This window comes from Rhamphochromis longiceps, linkage group LG1 (genome assembly GCF_057381845.1).
Source record: "Rhamphochromis longiceps isolate RC_006_pf linkage group LG1, R_longiceps_female_GT1.1, whole genome shotgun sequence".
Taxonomy (NCBI): Eukaryota; Metazoa; Chordata; class Actinopteri; order Cichliformes; family Cichlidae; genus Rhamphochromis; species Rhamphochromis longiceps.
The window spans coordinates 19,713,001-19,735,398 of record NC_140557.1 but is presented as its reverse complement, the minus strand read 5'-3'; the positions used below and the strand labels follow the sequence as shown (position 1 = coordinate 19,735,398).

Sequence of the window (22,398 nt, the reverse complement as noted above, 5' to 3'; positions counted from 1 at the left end):
CACAACACTGAACTGCTCTGCAGGTCATGATAATAGACGGGCGAGAGGACAGACCTAACAGGTCTGACCACATCATTCAGTAGAGCTGAGTCAGTGTTTGTGTGGTGTTTTTCCATCATACTGTTTTCAGCTTCAGTGAATTACAAATTAAAGAGAAAATAATAAAATGTGCCAGTCCTCAAATAGGAAAACAATGATTTTACAGCTTGAGCTGGCTGCTAAATCCTCAGGATGTGAGATGGAAACAAAGCAGCCGCTATAGCAGCTATTTTTGAAAAGCTTCCTGTTTTTAAAAAAAGAAAAGAGGACACCTGCACGGTCCCTAGATTTAGAGGATTTTAGATGCTTTCGCAGCCTGTTTGAGTTTCCCGATGAATGTTTCTGACCTACAAAGCTGAGAAAAATGTGGTGTCATTAGGGGGTTTTTATGCTATGGCCCACTCATCTGAGCAGCGTGGTTGCTATAGTGCTTACCTCATGATGAATGAGCCCTGCTTCAGCACTTTCGGCTGTTGTTTGGACAGCCAGCAGTTGCTCGTTCAGTTTTCCACATAAAGGCACCGAGGTGGATTTTGTGATTGACTAAATCAGCAAACAAAAGCATGGAAGTGGTTTTATGATGAACCAGGTCTCAGCAAACAAAGGCTGCTGTGAACTGCTAACCGTGCAGCGTGGTCAGCACCCACCTGTGTTAGCAGTTTTTAAAAAAATATTATATTAAGAATCAGAAATGAGGTTAATGCAGAAAAAGAGCGGCTGAGCATTTCTTTTATTTCTCTGATATTGTAACAGCATTTGAATATGTGACGATTTGGATTTAACAAAGTGTTTATTTCTCTTTTATGATACTTTTTGTTTTTTATCGAGGACCAGTTCCTTTACATGTGCTCTAAATACAGATATACAGATATTTCAGAAATACACGATTTCACAATTTCTAGGCAGTTTTGCTTGATTTTGTTCTTTGAAGCCATCTTAAATTTCAGTCACATGACGAGTGAACAACAGCTTCTTAAACCCAGTCTGAGAGAAAGCAGGCGTATTCATTGCTCGGCTGGCTTTTTACCAGGAATCTGCTCTTTCTTTTTTTAATGATTGTGCGTGGGATCCTTTCCACGCATGATTGTGTCTTTTCATCGGTGTCAACAGAGCAGGTTGTTGTTATAATTAGATCAGTTTGAGAAGGACAATGTGTGGTGAGAGATTGTCGGGATCATTTTAATGCTTAAAATATGCACGTAGTCATTGGGTGTGGCCTGCACTGTGAAAATGCATTTATGTTAGGCTTTTAGATATTTCTGCAGCTGTATGTGGAGACGCATGAAAATGAATGTCCTCGTGTGATCGCTCAAAGTCTCAGGTAGTCAAATTCTAGCGGTATATTTCCTGCACTTTCTTACAAAGAACATGGTGTCATAGGAAAAACTTTAGGGTAGCCTATACAACAAAGATAAAGACACGCTAATTAAAATGTAAAATTGTAAAAATTTGCTTAATTTCACCAAATATCTTAAAGTAGAGGTCAGCGACTGAAACAGGGGTCCTGTGAGCTATGACTTGAAGAGAACGTGGGTCTTAAAGTAGCAACGGTCCCTCTGCCCTCCTACTCCTTAGTATCAGTAACTAAAACAGATGTTTAGTATGCAGGCAAAAGTCATAGGAGGTGATGTATACAAACAATGTAAAAACATACAAAAAAACAATGCACTGACATTATCACAGGAAAATCTTGTCAAACAGACTGTACATGTGTCTCAGCGAGTTCTGTGGGAATGCAGCGAACACCTTGTTGGATTCAAAACTGCCAAAACTAGACTGTTGACTGAACATCCTTCACATAGCTCAAGTCAGTAATAATTTATGAAAGATAATGCTTAACGCTCCCTCCCTCTGCACTGCATTGTGCAACTCATGTCCTTGTTTGGGTAATAAATCGCTGCAGAAGTCAGAAATGTCTTCAGCATTCAAACGCCACAACAATGAGACCTGCCCCTTTGGGGGTTTAAATGGGCCTCAAAGTCTCACTGCAGCTTGTGCTGGAAATACCTCTTTAGAGGGTCGATTGCAGGAGGAGAAACTATGCTCTCAGATGCATATAACTAAACGATCAGTTTCCTACTTGATTCCAAACTGCACAGCGAGGAAGTCCAGGCAAAACTTTAGCATCTGGTACAGGCTGGGAGGTGTATATAGTAGGATGTATGCAGCTATACTGAGACTGTGTAATAGAGCAGCTCCCATGACTTCCTTTGGCAGTCTCAAACAGTCTGCAGCTGTGTTTCTCACAGCGGCTGTACCATCCTGACTCTACTTTAAGGCACAGAAAGAAAAAACAGACCCAGCCATCATCCACTGCCAAACCACATAGGTCAAAATAAGTATGACCCCGGCACAGTGAAAGGCAAGGAGAGGAAAAAGACAAGAGTAGGCTGAGGGAAAAGATACGAAGGAAAGCTATGTAAACAAAACGGGATAAATGTCGTTATTACTGCAGCGTTCATCCGCCTGCACGTGCAAGGCGGTAAATGTAGCTGTCTAGCTGTGACTGCTTATTTAAGAGATTCAGTTTTACTTTCTGAGGTGGAAATTTGCACGAAACGTGTCTCACACACACACAAACATATTCTCAACCAGTTTTGATCTGGATTTTTGTCTGAATGAAGAGTTTGTGCAATTCAAATGACACGTGTTTAAACAGTTACACTTTTTTTTTTCAGACTCTTTATTCACTTTAAGTCTCTTTAATTTAAGTAGGTTTACATTTGGGACAAAAGTACTGTGTCCAATTGCTTTTTACCCCTCAGCTTTGGGTACTATGTGTTTAAATCTGGGTACATTTGCTACATAGTGATTTTTTTTTTCTATATTGATTTAAATGTACTCCAAATGAAAGCTGAGGACTGAACTTGCAATCTGGAATCTTGTATTCCAGGTTGATGCCGCTAAAATAGAAACTCTAAAGGATAAAAATGTTGTAACTGTCCAAATACCGGCTGTCTGGACAAAGTTTACCATGTTTAGTAGTCCAAATTATCCTGTTTATTGTAGTGTGTCCAACCAAAACAAACACATGTAAACAAACCATGTACCAGATTCTGTTTTCAAATATGGATGTAAAATATGTGTTTATTCTTAGAGAAGAGACAAAAGTCTGCACTGGGACGTATGCAGGAAACTATTTAATGCACAGGCCGAGCTGTTCCTAAGCAGGCTTATTGTTAAATATCAGATCACATGCAGGTGGGGTATGACATAAGCTTTAGACTGATAAGCCACCAGAACAAACGGGAACAAGGAAAATTCATTTAAAACCCATAATAGGTGAACAAAAATCAAAACCAAAAAACAGTTTTGGGGCGGGTGTTTTTTAGTCACTGAGTGAATAAAAACTGTGCTTGTGTGAGACAGAAAACAATGTCTCAGTGAGCGTGTGCCGCAGGCTATCAGGTGTATCTGAATTTGGCTTGTGTTTGAGAAAGCATGTGATGAAGTCTTTATCTGCTTTTCAGCGGCGAAAGCGGAGCAGGGAAGACTGTGGCAGCCAAATATATCATGGGCTACATCTCCAGAGTGTCAGGCGGTGGACCTAGAGTGCAGGTGAGAGGAGATGCCTTTTGTCCTTCTCGGCAGTTTGTAAATGAGGAATGCATATTTGAAATGCTTAAGTGCACATGTGAACGATAACTAAGTTAAACCAGAATGATTTGTGCTACTAACTGCACACGTGTGCAGTCAAACCACCTGTTGCTGTCTCATTCCTGCATTGTCTTTCACGCTTTGCTCCAGTCTTTGTCTTGTCATCCTCATCCTTTGTGTCCTATTGTGAGCCCGTCAGCAGACTCTTATACACCAGCCCCCTCGTGCCATCTGGCACCCCCCAACCCCCCTCAAATAAAAAAAGAAAAACAAAAAAAACAGCAGATGTCCAGTTTCTAAGCGCGATAAAGATCTGAAGTTTGATGAGGAAATTCCTGCACCGTGATGGCAGTGGGAGTTTTATAATTAATCCACTCAGAGCTGCTTCCACCAAGAAAACAATCAGAAATAATTTTCGGGCTTAACCACTTAGGCCCAGAGAGCAGCCATTTGGCTTTTCTACCTTTAAATTCAACGATAGACTGCTTACACTAAATCAACCAAGACAGCTTTATTATATAACTATGATAATGTTAACTGTACTTCATGCCTTAAGATAATATCACTGTGTCAGTTCAGCTGTTTTAGCAACATACATTTCTCAAAGCTTCTACATATCTAATTAGGGCTGTTCGATATAAAGATATATATCGGATGACGATATAAAAACGTCTATCGTTTCATTTTAGCTATCGTTTGTTCCGTGGTGTCGCAAAATAAACTGTTTACAGCAATATTTTTTCATCGTTTAGATGGTCACTGTAGTGGCTATATTAATTTCTTAAAGGTCTCTCTTTCTCTTATATTTAATATAACCACACTACAGACGGACAAGCTCCCGTTTTATGCGTTGTCGTTAGCAACAACGACGGTAACACCATCGCGTGAACGCTTGTTTATGTTCCACATAAACCTTTCACAATAAAGCTCAAGATCCTGTTGAGACTTTTCAAAATAAACTGAATCACGTGAAAGAGCAGATTATTTATGGATGAGAATTAAAAAAGAGCCGCCAGGTGCTAAAAAATAAACCTTAGACTCAAACGTTAGAACAGGTTTTTACCCGCAGCACGCCGTGTAATAAATACTCACAAAGAAAACGTCAGCTGTTACAACTTATGTCTAAAAATGTATAGTTTCATGCATCGGTTAAAACACTGGACTCCAGCTATATGACGCGCAGATGGAAACACTTCCCGCAAGACGAGCTGCCCGAGATTCACAGAATTTACAGAAAATGTTACATTTTTGTGATTTATATCGTTATCGGGACGATAGAATTCTTATATCGGGATATGAGATTTTGGTCATATCGCACAGCCCTATATCTAATAGTACTTGTACTTATTCAGATTTTTGGACATCTCGAGATCATGCTGGAATAAAACATCAGTGCAAGAAGAACTTCAGCGTAGTTAAAAGGCTAAACTCATATAAGAATGTGTGTCAGCGAAGGATGTTTTTCTTTAGTACAGGACTGATAAAAGAAAATTTCCAAGAAATACCACTCAGCCTCTGTGAACAATACTGGAAGTGGGGAATATCTCTGTCTGCTGTACTGATTTAAAACTCATGTGTTTCTGACACACACATGGCTCATAGCGAGGATAATGCCCTCCAGATTTTGTGTGTCTGCCTGTAGATGTGCATGTGTGCGCCATGCTGCTATCTTAGTGGAAACTTTCAGAGAGTCGGGGTGTGAAGTGTGTGGTTTCTCTACCTGCTGCCTCATCTGTTTGTGATGTAGCATCAGCTCACTGAATCTGTCTCCTCGCAGCACGTCAAAGACATCATCCTGCAGTCCAACCCGCTGCTAGAGGCCTTCGGCAACGCCAAAACTTTGAGGAACAACAACTCCAGCAGATTTGTAAGGCTGTTTCTCTCCCCCCCTTTAACATACAGTGTAATCAAATTTAAAGTGAAATTCCCACTCGTAGTCACAGACAGGGACGCAGTCCTCAACTTTTTTTTCGTGGCATACCTTCGAGACCTTTGAGATTTACAGTAACAGCTTGCCTTCTGTTTTCTGTTTTATTTCATGAGGCATCAAACCTCGTGTGTGTCCCGGTTAACCAGAAGTGCTGCGACGACGCACTGCACAGAAAGACACACACGCAGAAGCGCTGAGGCTCACTAAGAAACTTAACCAATGAAAAATAAGCTTCACATAGAAAGTGCAACTCCCCCGAAATTTTTCAACCGAGTCTGTTAGTTAAATTCATAAAGAGCAGATGCCATAAAAGATATTCTTAGCTTCAAATTTAAAAGAGCAAAAATAGTTTGGCACTAATTGTGTAAGGTCACTACATTTTAAGTGCTTTCTTTGAATAATGAGACATTGCATACAGGCTAGTCTGGAGTTGAGAGTAAGACAAAAAGCTGGATCATATTTCTATTTAAGCTGACACACACACGCACGCACACACACACTGCTAGTAGCCTTAGAACAGCTAGGTGCCAGTATTTTCAGACCATATACGCTGCCTTTTAAGCTTTATTACAGTTGGCTGCAATACAAAAAAAAATGCTTTGATCCATCAGGGGAAATACTTTGAGATCCAGTTCAGCTCCGGCGGTGAACCAGACGGCGGGAAAATCTCCAACTTCCTTCTGGAAAAGTCACGTGTTGTCATGAGGAATCCTGGAGAAAGGAGTTTCCATATATTCTACCAGGTGAGGCCTTTTTTCTTTTTTGTAATATGGAAAGGAACACATGTGACCTGAGAAAAGGGCCTGCGAGGTGATTTCAGGACAGTTTGGGTTAGAAAAGCAGTCTGTTTTTGTCGTGCATGGCCAGAGGTTCTCATTTTTCGATAGTACAGCTTTCTTTTTTTTCTTTTTTCTTTTTTTGAACTTTTATTGCCAAAAATAGCAAGGCAATTCACAGCAACAACATGATCTGAGACCAAATCTGCAGTATATAATGGTGAGGGTAATTCGAAAACTTAATTTAAAAGGAAAAACACACATATACATATACATACATACCTATACTTACATACCTAAACACAGATGTAACAGTGTTAAGGCTTTAGTGTCCTGTCAAGATATTTTATAATTTTTCTCAAAGGTTGGCCCTTTTTGTTGTAGTTGGGCTGTTATCCGTTCCAATGTATAGACATGTCTAGTTTTCAGAAGCCAGTACAGCTTTCTTTAAACTGTGCGTTATATATTTTGTACACACAGTTAGAGACTTAATTTCTGCTCAACAGTTGATAGAAGGAGCCACCTCGGAGCAGAAGAATAGCCTGGGAATCACAAGCCTGGATTACTACAGTTACCTCAATCAGTCTGGCTCCTACAAAGTGGACGACATCAACGACAAGAGCGACTTCCAGGAGACAATGGTACGGTCAGACTCTTTCTGTCTGCTTGGGAGTCAGTGGTGTTGTGTTTGTCTGTGAATCTCATACCAGTGTTCATGTGGCTCACAGTCTCTCAATAGCACTCCTCTCTTGTTTTCTTTTTTCCTTTTTTTTTTTTTCAATGATCTCCTTCTGTTTTTGTTTACCAGCGAGACCACAACAGGAGTAATTAGAGAACATGAGCTAGGTACCGCAGGAGTGAGTAAACCCCCACTGTGGTCCTGATTTAGCATGCTATTTTTTTCCCCTTTTACTTCCCCAGAAAGCCATGGATGTGATTGGCATTGCACCAGAGGACCGCTCCATGGTGCTTCAGATTGTAGCCGGAGTCCTGCACCTGGGAAATATCAGCTTCAAGGAATCGGGGAACTACGCTGCTGTGGAGAGCGAAGAGTGTAAGTGGTCTTGCACAATGAGCTGATCACCAGTCACTAAAGATTTTTGTCACCAAAAGGAAACAGAGCGCTAAGGCCTGAGTCTGAGTAGTGGTAAATCTTTGTTTTTTCGCTGGGTTCTTGTCCTGACCTGCCCTTCTCTTCTCTGGTTTTGGAGGGTGTTTCTTTTTCACCACTTTTACTCCCTAAAGTTTTATTGTGTTAATGCAGGGCTGCAGCCAGCTGTCTGGAGTACTTCAGGCCATGCAAGATCACCAGAATATAAAATGCTATTATTGAAGGTCTGGACGTATTTCGTCAGAGACTAAAATTACTTGGAAAAATGCTTTTTTTTTGTCTGTCCCCCTTCTCCCTTCCTCTTTTCTTTTTCTCCTCATGCTGCGTCTGTATGATGCAGGGGAGAGTGCAGTTGCCAGTCTACAAAGCGCTGGTTTGTTCAGGGCAGACGTAACAGCAGCATTTCATAATCTAAGCCTTTCCTGCTCCTTTCCTGTGTGCTTTAACTGCAGTGTGCTGTTGTATTACTGCTCCTAATATAAAACTGCACACGCCACTTCAATATTAACTACTAAAACTAAAAGTATAAAGATGAAAGTAGGCAGACTGTAAATAGATGACGGACACTGCCACTGCCAAATCACCCAGCATTTGGTCCTTTTTTTTTTTTCTGAGCTGTGCTAGTTTTAAAGACATGAGGGTATCATCTCTTTTCACCATTAATATGTTGACATTAATTCAGTTCAAAAATTAGTAATGCCTTTTTGGACTGAAGAACTCCATCCATCACTTCAATTCATTGTCACAGAAGTCTGTCCCAGCTGCCATGGGGCGAGAGGCAGGGTACACCCTGAACAGGTGGCCAGTCTCCCACAATGACTAAAAAACTCCCACGGCTCAAATTTAACATGCAAATATCCAAGAGTTGATATTGAGGAAATGAAGTGAGCTGTCACAGGACTGTTCATGTCTTACTGGAGTGAAGCTGCAAGCTTTGAAAACGTCTGCACTGACATCTACATTATGCACTGCTGCTTTGACTAACAAATCTGCAGGAAAACACAGAGTTACATTAGAGTTACATTGTTTCCAAAGTTCACAGAATGTGTCCACACCGCCAGCCGTCATATGCAGCCATTACCTTTATTACCAAACACAAAGGACGACTTTTCCTCACGGTTTAATCGGGCGTATGGTCAGTCACACCCTAACGTCTCAAAAGGGGGGGCTTCTAGAGTGGTCTGATGCATTCTCAGACGCAGCGAGTCTGCAGGCCTGAGAGCTATTTCCTTTTAGGGGAAGTGAGTCACTGTAATAAGGCAGGGAGGGGCTCTCAGGGGACAATATCAGCGCCAGGTCGGGGCTTGATCTGTGGTGTGTGCCACACTTTTTATTGAAGAGTTCAGTAGCAGCTATTTTTATATTTTACGCTACACTCAGCTGCAGTACAAAGCTCATGAAAAAGGCAGATTTATTTGAACCCTGGATTTCAGTGTTTTCTGTGCTAATGCAAAGGTTGCACCTTTCGAAGAGTCCAGTGCAGTGTATTGATTTGCATGCTGGTTTTCACAGAAGTGTCTCGTAGTTACTTCAGAGAAGGATCCAATCCTTACATGCTGCTTTTCTCAGCTCATCATAGCAGTGCAGTAGCAGAATATTATAACAAAAGACTGTCAAGCAAATACAGTGGTTATGATCATTTTCATTTAATCAGCTGCTTGTTTTCTTGATTAAGGATTAAAACTATAAAATGTCAGAAAACCTATCGTTAAAAAGACATGCTAATTGCTCTTTCCCTTTGATCTACATCCCAGTCTTTCCCCCAAACTATTCTCCATAACTCAAGAGATATTTAATTAAAGATTACAAACGACAAAAGCAAAATATAATCTCATCTTATTTTAGGAGCTGGAAAATAGTTTCAGCTCTGCAATGATAAATTCTTAAATAGCCAAATCATCATAGTCCTTATGAAATATATATTTGTATAGAATAACACCCATAAAGTCACAACTGCTTTCTTTTCCCTCCTTTCCTATAATAGTTTTAGCCTTTCCTGCATTTCTACTGGGGATTGACCACATCCGTCTGAAGGAGAAACTGACGAGTCGAAAGATGGACAGCAAGTGGGGAAGCGCGGTGGAGTCCATCGACGTGACGCTGAACGTGGAGCAGGCGTGTTACACGCGTGACGCCCTCTCCAAAGCCCTGCATTCACGTGTGTTTGACTTTCTGGTCGAGGTATGATTACATGCATACAGTGCTTTGCGAGAGTAAATGCAAAGTGCTGAAGCCGGTTATATTTTGGTAATAACAACTTTTAATCTTTTAATTTCAGTCCATCAACAAAGCCATGGTGAAGGATCATCAGGAGTTAAATGTTGGCGTGTTGGACATTTATGGATTTGAAATTTTCCAAGTAAGTGTTTTTTGGACATGTCTCAGGCTGACACATGGCTGCAGGAATGCAGCAATGTGAAAATGAGATTAACTGCTATTAGCAATGAGCATTTAAACAGATTTAACACAAAGGATGAGGATGAGGTTAATGTAAAAAGTATGTGGATTAGGTCCCATCTCCTAATTGAGGCAGCAGTCTTCAGCATGCTTTTTTAATCTGATTACGTCATTGTTTACTTTGTTTAATGAGACTGGACATTTGTGGTTTACAAACAGCTCTTTAGCCCTTTTATCGACGTTGCTATGGTGACCGTGACTCTATCTCTGATAGCTAAACGACATCTAATCTGATCCAGGTTTGGCTGTTTTTTCAGGTTAAAGAGTTTTTTGTATGCACAATATAAGAAAAGGTCAGCTGCATTCTGGTGACTGCAGGTTTTTAGAAAGGAAGCTGCAGACCTCTGTAGCCTAAAGTTCAGGCTGAAGGTCCATTGTATGTGCTGCGAAATACACAATGCTCCCCTTCCTTTAACATCAGGCAGTCAGTACATCACTCCCCGTCCAAACAAAGCCCATTGAGCTTAGAGGATATCCGCACCCCACTGGACATGCAGCTCATTTAGGCTATACAGATTTTATTCACCCTGTTGTCTTCTTCAGAAAAATGGGTTCGAGCAGTTCTGCATCAACTTTGTGAATGAGAAGCTCCAGCAGATATTCATCGAGCTGACTCTAAAGGCGGAGCAGGTAATGTTCCTCCACACTCTTCTCTTCTTCCCCCCCCCTCACTCTATTTTTGTTTTTTTCCACAGATGCTTTATTCTCTAATGCTGAACTTTTTTTCCATGTCTTGCAGGAGGAGTATGTGCAGGAGGGCATCAAGTGGACTCCTATAGAATACTTCAACAACAAGATTGTGTGCGATCTCATCGAGAGCAAAGTGAATAAACTCTGAATAGGACGTTTGTTGCTCATACACAATATACACATTTCTTTCTCTTTAATATAGAAAAAAAAAGCCTTTCATTTTCATTCACCACAAACATGACAGAAAATCTTCGTAGGACCTCAGTTATTTAAAAAAAATGCTGCCTATGTGATGGTGAATTTATTTTGGGGGGGAGGTTGATTTAAATATCCACCCTCTAGGCTTTTATCATCAAGAAAGTAACAGATTACTTTGTAAAGTAAAATGGTATGGAGATTAGATCAAACCTTGGACCTGTATAGTAGAGGAGAAGAAAAATTAAATCGATCACTCTAAAAACATAATTGACATCAATGGACTCCTCCACAAACAGATATCTTTTTAGAGGCTAAAAAAATATAAACCACAATAAACCAGGGTGTGATCATTTGTTAATCTTGTTTACTAGTATTGTAAACTGAGTTGCCCAACTTACTGCCAAGTTTCTGCTCTGTTGCCATGACTTGCAGCTTAATACCCTCAAACGCACCGACATGCCTCTTAATTTGATTTATATGTCCTACTGAGAAGTCTAATCCATGAAATCCACAACAAGGGTTTTAACACAAGGCTCCATCTGAGAGGAGCCGGGGATCTGCATCAGTGGCTGACAGTTTAGTTCTTTGGCTAATGTGCTGACAAATTTACGCGTGTCCTTTTAAAACTGCTCTCCGAGTCTGAGAGGCTGTTGCCGCGATCCGGTCTGAAGGCCGATGATCAGCCTCGGGCATAATGAAAAAAAAATGGGAACAACCACTGTGAGAGTAGTCTTTAGGACATGCTGTTTTAAATGAGCTCTGCTGTTTTCATTTTAAAATGTGTAAAATGTCTTTTGTGTGTTTGATAAATACCAAGCCGTAGTAATTTGTTTCAGCCTTGAAATCGAAGCTTTGTGTGGTTTCCTATGTTCCACCGCTCAAATTTTTCGTGCCACTTGATTGAAATTGGTGCAGAGTCCTTTCAGATCTACATATAAGACCACAGTTGTGTATACATGTGCTGCAGATCAGACAGAAAAAGGTCAAAAAAAGATCTTCAAGCTATAACAGATCAAGAACCTAAAGTTTACCGTGATCCCCAGAATCCTCCTGGCATCATGAGCATCCTGGATGATGTTTGCGCCACCATGCATGCCGTGGGCGAGGGGGCCGACCAGACGATGCTGCAGAAGCTCCGAGTCCAGATCAACACCCATGAACACTTCAACAGCTGGAATCAGGGCTTCATCATCCACCACTATGCTGGCAAGGTCAGTTTCACTTTGATCTGTTTGTTTGCTTTCCCTGACAACTGGCTTCAAACGGCAGTCATCTACATTTTGAGCGGGAAGCCATTCAGCTTTTTGTAGACATAAAACGGTAATGTACACCGCGACATAGTGTGTGTATATATACAGTCAAGCATCTCTGTGCACTTGTCTTCGTCCCTGACGTCAACTTTGAAAGAATATTTTCTGCATGTAGTCTCCGGCTGTAGGAGACCAACAAGTCCAACACCATAAAAAATGGCATTTTTTTTAATGGAGTTGGAGCTGTTCCTCCGTGCTTGTATGATCTGTCATAAATACTAGTTATACGCAGCTAGTTCCTCCATCTGTGTCGTCATTTTGTCCTCAGAAGGTTTCCACTTCTAAAGTAGCTTTGTGCACCATCTCTGCCATTCTCCATTGTCTGTCTGTGGAGGAATTTACCTCCCCGTATTAAACCTGCTCATCGAGCCGAGCATTACAGCTCACTAGAAGTCTTCTTGTGGATTATTTTAGGTTTTCGGTGGTCTGAGTAGAGGTCGCCTCGTGTCATTCTCCAGATGTGTGGTGGCCTCAGCCTGGCACACATGCCGTAAGCTTAATGAGCCGTGCCATTAAGGCTCGAGAGGCTCCCATGCCTGTGCTCAGAACATTCCTCCCGTCTCAGCCTACATTACAGGAGAAATAATGGAGTTTAATTTACACACTTAAACCACTGCTGGTTTTATAAGGATGCTAATCCTGGAACGTGTAAAGCTCGGACCCTGAAACCCTTCATGTTTTGTTTTTGTTTCTCTCCCATAAACTTCAGGGCATTTATTTAGGCCACAATATGAGTTACACTTTTTTATTTTCACACAGGGGTCATCTTCCATTTTGCTCAAGGTTTCATAGAGTTCAGTTTTCTCCTCTTTTGATAAAGATGACTCCTGAGAAATCCTTCTGTGTGTCTCTCCTCCAGGTGTCCTACGACGCGGAAGGTTTCTGTGAGAGGAACCGAGACGTCCTCTTTACCGACCTCATCGAGTTGATGCAGAGCAGTGAAATGTAAGTAAATCCTTTTTGCACATTGCACCGACATGTGGCGAGCATTTCTACGGCGCTCGCTTAAAGGGAGTCGTCTTTGTGATCATATGTTTATAATTGAAACCAGCTGAATAAGAGCTTCAGACGTAGCAGTGCATCTGGAAACTGGTGGGATGTAGCAAAAGTGTGCAGGGTGGGGTTATGCCGTGCCCTCTACCCTCAATCGCATCTGCTTGCTGTCCCATAATGCGGTTTTCGGGGTCTACTCAATCTGCCCTTGCAAGTGCAGGTTGTTTGTGGGGTTGTGTCTGTTCCCCCTGTGTTATGCTTTCTTGGGCTTTTTTTGTGTGTGTCGAAGTGGCCATCTGTGTAAACAGCCTGTGTTGTCTGCGCAACCCCTGCAGGTCTCCTTGTAAGGCGCGAAAGGAGGTTATACCAAAATCCCTTTAGGACACATGCTAGAAGATGCGTTGATGCATTTGACATGACATGCAAAGATAAAGAGTCGTACACAGTCACACAATGAGGCGGAAGGAAGCACACCCATTCCTCCAAGCAGCAGGTCCAAACGGAGAAGAAAGGACTGACCAGTATTGTCAGCTGGACAGTATTAGAAGTCTTTGAATCTATTTGTACTGTTGATCCTTTCTTCTGTGTCCAAGCACGGAGTCAGAAGTTTAAAATCAAACAAATCCCAATGTGGGGGAAAACCAGAAAGGGTGTGGGATTTACACCAACATGAAACAGCATTTTGAAATCATAAACTAATCAAATGTTAGCCAGAAGTGTGCGTCAATTTAAGATCGAGTTTTACCTGCATCATAGTATCTAAACAAGCCTTTGAAAAAGCTCATTAAATAAATTGGAACTTGACAACATAATAAAAAAACAAGACATCAGCAGTAAGTTAAATAAACGACATTATTAACTAGGCAGGGCTTTAAAAAGGAGTGAGGAGGAAATATAAATTATTATCTTATGATTTTCATAAGGGACCATAAATGACAATGACTTCCCGAAGCTAAAACACGCACACTGTTCCTTTATTGTTACTCCACCGTGTGTGTGTGTGTGTGTGTGTGTGTGTGTGTGTGTGTGTGTGTGTGTGTGTGTGTGTGTGCATAGTTTAAATGGTGCTCAACAAAGTAAAAAGGTACTTTGGAAATGTTTGAATCTTGACGGTCGCATGTCTCAAGCTGAGAAGAACCTGAAGATGTGGAAAGTTCACAAATATCTGCCACATTCTGACCAGCAGCAAGAAATCCTGGTGGCTTCACAGCGCAGACATTTACGTAACCACCTAACGAGTGAAGGAACTCTGGTTTGATCCCAGGAGGAGAGACAAGTTCCTCTGGGATTGTGTCAGGAAGAGTATCCAGTTTTTAAAAAATAAAATAAAATAAAATACAAATAAATACATTTAAATTAAATAACATTTTTAATTAAATAGATATATGGATACGAACATGTGGAGCTACATGCTTCAACTACCCCTTGTACACATCCTGGTGTTGTGATGCATTTAAAGTTAATGCTGAACCTCGATCAGGACCATATACTGTATATTAAAGATGGATGTAGTCACTGTGATGTCACTCATCAGCTTGTCAAGCCGTGTTTTGAAGTTTCGACCTATTGTAGGATTTCAGGTGTTGCTATGGTTGTTTTTAGAGCCAGAAGTAATTATATTTTACACTACAAGGTGAAGTGCTGAATGTTATGAAGCCCTGTTAGCAGCTGTGACCACAGTCTGCACACACACAGATTAGTGCTAAGTAACAAATTCTAAAAATAAAATGCTACGATTTCATTTCACCAACAATTAGAGGCACAAACTGTACTTCTTGGAGAGTCTTTTAGTACAAACATCACATCAAGTCATAACATTTATTTTAAAAAATTGTTTAGATTGAGTAAAGCAGCTATAAATACCAAAAATGTTTGCATCATTTTAACATGGAAGTTTATGGAGACTCAGTTTTTACACTTCCATGCTGGCTTCATTTCTCATGCTCTGGGGTTTCCACCTGAAATCCAAATTATTTGTTATACTGGTGAAGCAGCACAAGTTTACAGTGTCTAAATCCTGTGTTTATGTATATATATTTGGGAGAATGTAAGCAATGTATGAATTCACTTTCAAATATATGAATTTAAAAACAAAGGTAGTTTCTTTAACAATGTCACTCTGTATCTACTACCTAAATCTCTACCGTGAAGTGAAAAACTAGCTTTAGCAGCCCTTTCCCTCATGAGTCATTTCACACTGTCAACAAGCAGCACTTCACTGAAAAATCCCCCTTTAGTTACAGAAAGACGGGAGAAAAAAATACTGGAAGAAGTGGGATTGATACTCTGTCTTATTTTAATATTCTTCTCTGTTTCTCCTTTTCCAGACCCAGTATCAGTCAAAAGAAATTATTTATTTTATTCTTTGAAGGAATTCCTCAAGTAAAACTATTCACTCGGCCTCTACAGAAGAGGCCTTGTGGGGATTTGCTGCAGAGAAAGCTGTTTGTACAAATACAGCACAGTGTGGACACACACTCACGTTTTTGTTTTTTTTTGCTTTCCCAGCCACCCCCAGCTCAAACTTACTAAATGGTTCAGGAATTTAAATCAGTGACCTTCATCAAGGGTCCTCGGTTCTTTAATCATTAACTACGTTTTTTGTTTGTTTTGTTTTGTTTTTTTCACTGTCTGGAAGCCTTGGTGTGATTTTTAGCCCTAAAGCTGTTTGTTTTTGTTGATATGAGAATAATAAGAGCTTTTTTCTTTTCTTTTTTTGACCTAATCTCTCACTTTCTGTCCTCCAACAGTAGCTTCATCAGAGCACTATTTCCGGAAAACCTCAATGCTGACAAGAAGGGTCGACCCACAACTGCAGGCAGCAAAATAAAGGTGTGTGAGTGCAGCTGTGCCTTCTGTTCATCAGGGTCACTGTGGAAAAGACCTTTGCTGAGATAATGTGCGTGTTTGCTGTTCAGTGGGATGTCCTTCAGCGTTCCCAGTCAGCAAAGAGCCAGTAATTTAGTCACAGACGCGCCAGCCTCATCATTATCTTTCCTTTTTTTGATGTTTGCTCTAATTCCATCCTTCAGAAACAAGCCAACGATCTGGTGAGCACACTGATGAAATGCACGCCGCACTACATCCGCTGCATCAAACCAAATGAGACCAAGAAGCCCAGAGACTGGGAGGAAAGTCGGTGAGTGACTGAATCACTAGCACCCACTCCTTGTTGTCCTGAAAAGTTAAAGATTAAGACACATTCATTAGACGGCTTACAGAGCCAAAACATGAGGGCAGCACTCGAGTGTACACGACCGATCCTGAGGGCGGTCTGAGCAGGAGCAGCCAATCAGTGGCAAGTTTTATGATAACCATGAAAAAGTGATGTTTACAAGAACATGTATGAACCCAAATAAAAATAGCTTGTTGGAAAAAACTAAGTATACCCTTAGTATACCCTAAGATAATCGAATGCACTCGATTAACTGATCATCAGCAAGTGTGAGCGCTTCTATAAAAGCAGTTTTGCCATTTTGTTGGTGAAAATGAAAGTACAATTAGAAAAAGACTGAACAAGTATGAAAAACCTCATCTCGCTAAACAGACCCATGACAGCATGTCCTGTGGACACCAAAATATGCTATTAATATTTCTATGAAACACTTGAAGTTGATCTAAAATGCTCATTTCCTCTAAAATTTCCTCTAAAAAACCTTTTTTTTTAGTCCTGCAGAGTTAAGAGTGGAAAAAACTGTCTAAAACTGAGCCTTTAAAGCAGTCTGACCTCATATTTGAGTTGTGCTCATATCAGATACAACCATAGTGCTGTATTATTACATGTATATCAGGGGGGAAAAGTAAAAGCATAATAGGTCCACCTCAAGCTGTCTAGTAGAAAACACAATAGAAAATTAACAAATATATTTAAAAATAAGATGAAATAACAGAAAACTGACTAAAATACGAAGCGAAGACCATTAAAAATGGAGCACGAACACATTATCAAGGACAAAAAAACAGATTAATGACATTTATAACCACAATGAAAGAAATAAAGCACAGAAAGTGATACATTAAAAACAAACGTCTGGGTTTTGTGTTTGTTAAAACTAGAGATGGCACGATACCACTTTTTTATGTCCGATACCGATACCGATATCATAGATTTGGATATCTGCCGATACCGATATGAATCCGATATAGTGTTTTTTAATCAACAAAACTGTTTTTTAAATATCTTGCTGCATTTTGTATAAGTTCATACTCAAGTTTAAAACAACAACTACACTAAAGCTATTCTGTTATACCTGTATGCAAAAAAAAAAATATTTCATAGTTCAGCAATACTGATCAATCTAATAAACTTAAACCTACACCATCCTCCCTATTCTGGTATTTTAAAGAGTACTTAGCATAAATATTAAGCAACCTAACTAATAGGGTTCCAACTCCCAGCAACAACAAAAATAAATAAATAAAAAATAGGGAACCACCCCTCACGCTCCACCTCATGATGCTTAATCGACGTAATCAACCTTAATTTGATGCAGTGTGGAAAAAAAAATGCACAGAAATCAATTATTTTTCAAGAAATATTAAATAGATTCAACATCTTTCTTCAACAAAATTGCAGACTGCACAGATGGTACCTTCCCAAAGGAAAAAGTACTATAGCTTACTAGGGTATATATATTAGACTTAATAGTTACTATATACAGTAATTGACTTCTATTCATTTTACATCAAATTAAAACTTTGGGTGTCAGATAATTATTTATTAAAAGCTAGACATTTTAAATGAGAATAAGAAAGAAAAGTATGTCTTTGTGCCCCCTTTTCCCTGTTAATGCCCTATCGGCCCCCCTGGCTAAACTTTGCTAGATCCGCCCCTGCACAGTTACCAGCCGTCAGCTACATAGAAAAAGATCCTGGAGTAGAAAGTAATATTAAATACATTCTAACAACAGCTGATCAAGCTTAAACGTGCTGCTGTTGTTCAGCCGCTGGTTTCCTCTTTCTGGTGCAAAGTGGGCCAAAAACAAAGAAGAGACACGGACTGGCGACAGAAAAGCCGATCAGCTGATCATTAAGCAGTTTCATGATTGAAGTAGCAGCCGGAGAGGCAGTCGCTTGTTAAGCTTAACGCAGGAATGCTTTACAAACATTCAGAGATGGACTTACACACTTGCTTTACTTCTCTCGGGGATAACTTTGTCGGAGATGAAATGCCGGGTTGCTAGCGAAGCTCCAAATGCTATCCAGACCACCCACAGGTCCCGCATGCCACAGCCGCTCTATCACGTGATGCATACTGCTCCGACGTGCTAACGTTCTGAGGTGAGTTACGGCGTGTTGCAAGTTTTGTGAGGTGCTTTCGTGATATTTAATGGATCGGATTACATTTTTTATTTTTCTCCGATATCCGATCCAGTAATTTAGGTCAGTATCGGACCGATACCGATACGTAATATCGGATCGGTCCATCTCTAGTTAAAACTGATCCACAGTCCTATCAAATGTTTAAATCTAATAGAAAACTACCCTGTTTGCAATATGCACCATCACCAATTACGTTATTTATGGCTAATTTTATTACATTTTTCTCTTATTTAAGTATGTATTATAGCACATGAGATCGTTATCCAATTTCTTTTTCTATCTTCACTAAATTTCTTTGCGCTTTTGTCTTTTTGGGGTCTTTTTGTCCCTCTGAAGACATGTGAGACATGTTTCAGGCATTCCCCGTTCTTTATCCCTTTGTTTCAGTTTCCTACACTTTTGTCCCTGTGCTCAGGTTTTGGGTACTACATGTTCACATACAGTCTGATGGTGTATTGTTCGGAGCCTACCGCCTTCCTGTTGTGAGGGTGGATCGTTAATTAGCACCGGAACCGCTGTTTTCACAGGAAGTTTGACTACTTTGTTTGAGGAAAAAGTTAGGAAAGCAACTCATTTGCATACAATAACCTCCGATTATCCCTTCCTCTAGTATGAGTGGAAGCTTCACGTGATATGAAAAGACTTATAGTTGATTCCTTAGAGGTTAGAGAAAAAGGAATCGGCTGTTATTGATTAGTGTTTGTACACATCACTAAATGATGTGTACAAACACAAAAGTATGAAAAATGAACAAGTTTCATCAATTTGTGGTTTATCTGATACTGAATGAGGTTTTTCTGTCTTTAGGGTGAAGCACCAGGTGGAGTATCTGGGTCTGAAGGAAAACATCAGAGTGAGGCGTGCTGGCTACGCCTACCGCAGGGTCTTCAGGAAGTTCCTCAACAGGTATCAAGCTTTTTCTTTTTCGCCGTGGTTCAAGGTGCACTGTCTGACTAGGCTATGAAAGATACGTTTCATTCTCTCTACTGCTTGTGTCCTGTGCTTCAAACCGAAGTCACACAACTTCTGCTGCTTATCGCCACTCAACTTCGACAGGTACGCCATCCTGACCAAAGAATCCTGGCCAACATGGCGGGGAGACGAGAAACAAGGCGTCCTTCATCTCTTACGGTCTGTCAACATGGACCAGGATCAGTTCCAGCTCGGCCGCACCAAGATCTTCATCAAAGCCCCCGAGTCGGTACGTTTCACCGCTGCGTCTCTTTCGGACTGTCGCATCTTCTCTTTGTGCGTTTGTCCATTTATAATGCAGGGTCTCTTTCAGGAAGCTTTCCAGGAGTGTAAAGCACAAAGTAAAAACTACAGATAGTTTGTAGCAGCTCACATCTCTTGTCAGAGCGTCATCAGCAGGCTGCAAAAAGCCTCAAGTCATCAGTTTTTGCACTGAACACCATAAAAGGACATCAGAGCCCCAAATCACGCTCTAACCCTCGTCACAGGGGAGGAGACTGAACCCGACCCTTGCACCACGTCAGCACTGAGTCACCGCCGCTCTGAAATGAAAACACGAGCGCAGGCTGTGGTTGCAGAGTTTGGGGTGACATCGTAAAGGCTCCTATTTTTTCCACCCAAACTTCTTTTTTTTCCCCCTCACGATTCTTATGAAAGCAGCACTTGTGTGCAGCCCTGCGCTTTCACTCATTAACATTTGTACACGTCACACAAGGGTAAGCATGCACGCCCACAGATGTATGTTTAGTAGCTTTAAACACAGACATCTTAGTCTCGATTCAGGCCTTACAGCGGATCCTGAATGCCTTTACTTATTTACTGCAGCCGCTCACTGCCAGGAGCCCCCATCCCCCCACGCCACCACACTGAGAGCCACTGAGGTGTGTTTATGAAGCGCAAATATCACATGGGGCGGACCGCTGAAATGAGCTGCCAGGCTTCTCAAAACAAGTCTCTGTGCATGATAAGACACTGACACCAGCTAATGAGCTGCGTGACTGAAGCGTTTTTCTGTCGGCTGTAATAAGTAAAGTTTGTTTGACGCCAGGCCAGATGTTGGAGGAGTTTCAGCCCCTCTGTGATGACGGATTTGCTCGTGGCTTACTGTCCATCAGAGGTCCTTTGTAAGCAGAGCTGAGTGACTATGACAGACAGCTCACCTAAAGAGTTATTAAAAAAACTTTTTTATACAGCACTCACAGCTGTTCTTCTGTTTCCTGCTTCATAATAGTGTTTAATCATCAAAGCCACTGAAAGTGTCCTAAACCCCTTACATACAAATGTTGGGCCACAAACTTGGGCTAATTTTCAAACCACACATTAGAAAAGTTGTGTAGTCTTCCAAATAAGATCCATCTCAGATTCCTGCTGCTTTTTTGGCAGATGGCATCACATCACCCCACTCCTAGCTTCACCCTTTTAAATTGACTTTTAAGGTTTTTCTGATTGCGTTTAAAGCACATTGTGGTTTAGCACAAGTAACATAGCAGGTATGTTGAGCCCATATGAGCCATTTTGCAGCCTGAGATCATCGTGTGTTGTCCTCCTGGCTGTTTCAAAATCGAGGCGTAGAGCTGAAGGGTAAAAAGCTTTTTGCCATTAGGCCCCCTTCAGCTTTGGAATAACCCGTGACTTCTTTCTTTTTGTAATGTCCTCTCTCTGTCTTCTCTTTCTTCTATCATCTGTCATCATGGTGGATTTGATGATACTTTCTGCATTAATAATTCTATAATTTGACAAGATCTCCAACACCACTGGCTGAAATGCAGCCCCGAACCATGAAAGAGCCTCCATCGCGTTTTAGAGACACTCACTGTTGTACCTCTTCTGCATATATTGATAATGATTTGCACCTTTATATAAGAATGATTTGGGTTTTTGTTTTTATGTTTTTCACTAATTCTTTCAATCTCAGCTTGTCCAGTTTCCTCAGATTTTATAACACTGACTGCTGAGATATGCCAGGTTTTTAGCTAACAGCTCTTTAGGAACCAAAGATACTTTTTTTTTTTGTGTGTCAAACTGTTTTAATCGCTGGGTTTACTGTAGATTCAACTAAAGAAATGGGAGCAGATTGTGTTTTTGTGACAGGCTGATAGAAACAAAGTGCCTAAAGATACAACTTAAAATTGTTTTTTTTCCCTAAGTTCTCTGTTATTTGTAGACACAGCACTGGTTCATCCGCAAACCTCTGTGCTTTTTTAGCCTTGACTGACTCAAAGGTCAGTGTTTAGTGTTAAAAATATTTCTTTGAAAATGGTCAGGGTAAAGACTGGAATGAAAATGAGTGAAAAAGCAGGTAATGTACAAAGAAAAACTCTAAAAGACCTTTAGAAAGCCTGGGGAAGGGTCACTTAAGCCCACTTAGTAACAAAATATCAACAAATGAGAGGTAGCTCAAGATTTTTGCTCAGTACTGTTTATCTGGTACTTTCTACTGTTATAATCCATTCCCTAGTATTTGTATAGGGCCTTTACAAATTCAAATTCATCCATCCATCCATCCATCCATTCGCTTATCCTTTTCGGGGTCGCGGGGGGCGCTGGAGCCTATCCCAGCTGTCATAGGGCGAGAGGCGGGGTACACCCTGGACAGGTCGCCAGTCTGTCGCAGGGCTAACACATAGGGACAGACAACCATTCGCACTCACATTCATTCGCACATTCACACCTAGTGACAATTTGGATTATCCAATTAATCTATCCCCACAAGCTGCATGTCTTTGGACGGTGGGAGGAAGCCGGAGTACCCGGAGAGAACCCACGCAAACACGGGGAGAACATGCAAACTCCACACAGAAAGACCCCGGCCTGATGGTGGAATTGAACTCAGGACCTTCTTGCTGTGCGGCAACAGTGCTAACCACCGTGCCACCGTGCTGCCTAAAATTCAAATTCAAATTCAAATTTTATTTGTCACATACACAGTCATACACAGTACGATATGTAGTGAAATGCTTGGACAACTGCTCGTGACCTAAAGAAAACAAAAAAGGAAAAGGC

General features: G+C 40.9%; 1 protein-coding gene across 2 annotated transcripts in view; it reads left to right on the top strand.

Annotated features, from left to right (window-relative positions):
* myo1ea (myosin IEa) overlaps positions 1–22,398 on the top strand; it is a 52,747-nt gene that overhangs the window by 17,967 nt on the left and 12,382 nt on the right. For both annotated transcript variants that reach the window (XM_085401772.1, XM_085401780.1), the window contains exons 5-19: positions 3,510–3,597; positions 5,414–5,503; positions 6,178–6,309; positions 6,849–6,983; positions 7,264–7,396; positions 9,438–9,634; positions 9,732–9,812; positions 10,454–10,540; positions 10,650–10,733; positions 11,842–12,009; positions 12,968–13,053; positions 15,852–15,933; positions 16,134–16,240; positions 19,231–19,329; positions 19,480–19,624. In XM_085401772.1, coding sequence (XP_085257898.1) covers positions 3,510–3,597; positions 5,414–5,503; positions 6,178–6,309; positions 6,849–6,983; positions 7,264–7,396; positions 9,438–9,634; positions 9,732–9,812; positions 10,454–10,540; positions 10,650–10,733; positions 11,842–12,009; positions 12,968–13,053; positions 15,852–15,933; positions 16,134–16,240; positions 19,231–19,329; positions 19,480–19,624 — 1,714 coding nt within the window. The remainder of the gene's footprint in view (positions 1–3,509; positions 3,598–5,413; positions 5,504–6,177; positions 6,310–6,848; positions 6,984–7,263; positions 7,397–9,437; positions 9,635–9,731; positions 9,813–10,453; positions 10,541–10,649; positions 10,734–11,841; positions 12,010–12,967; positions 13,054–15,851; positions 15,934–16,133; positions 16,241–19,230; positions 19,330–19,479; positions 19,625–22,398) is intronic.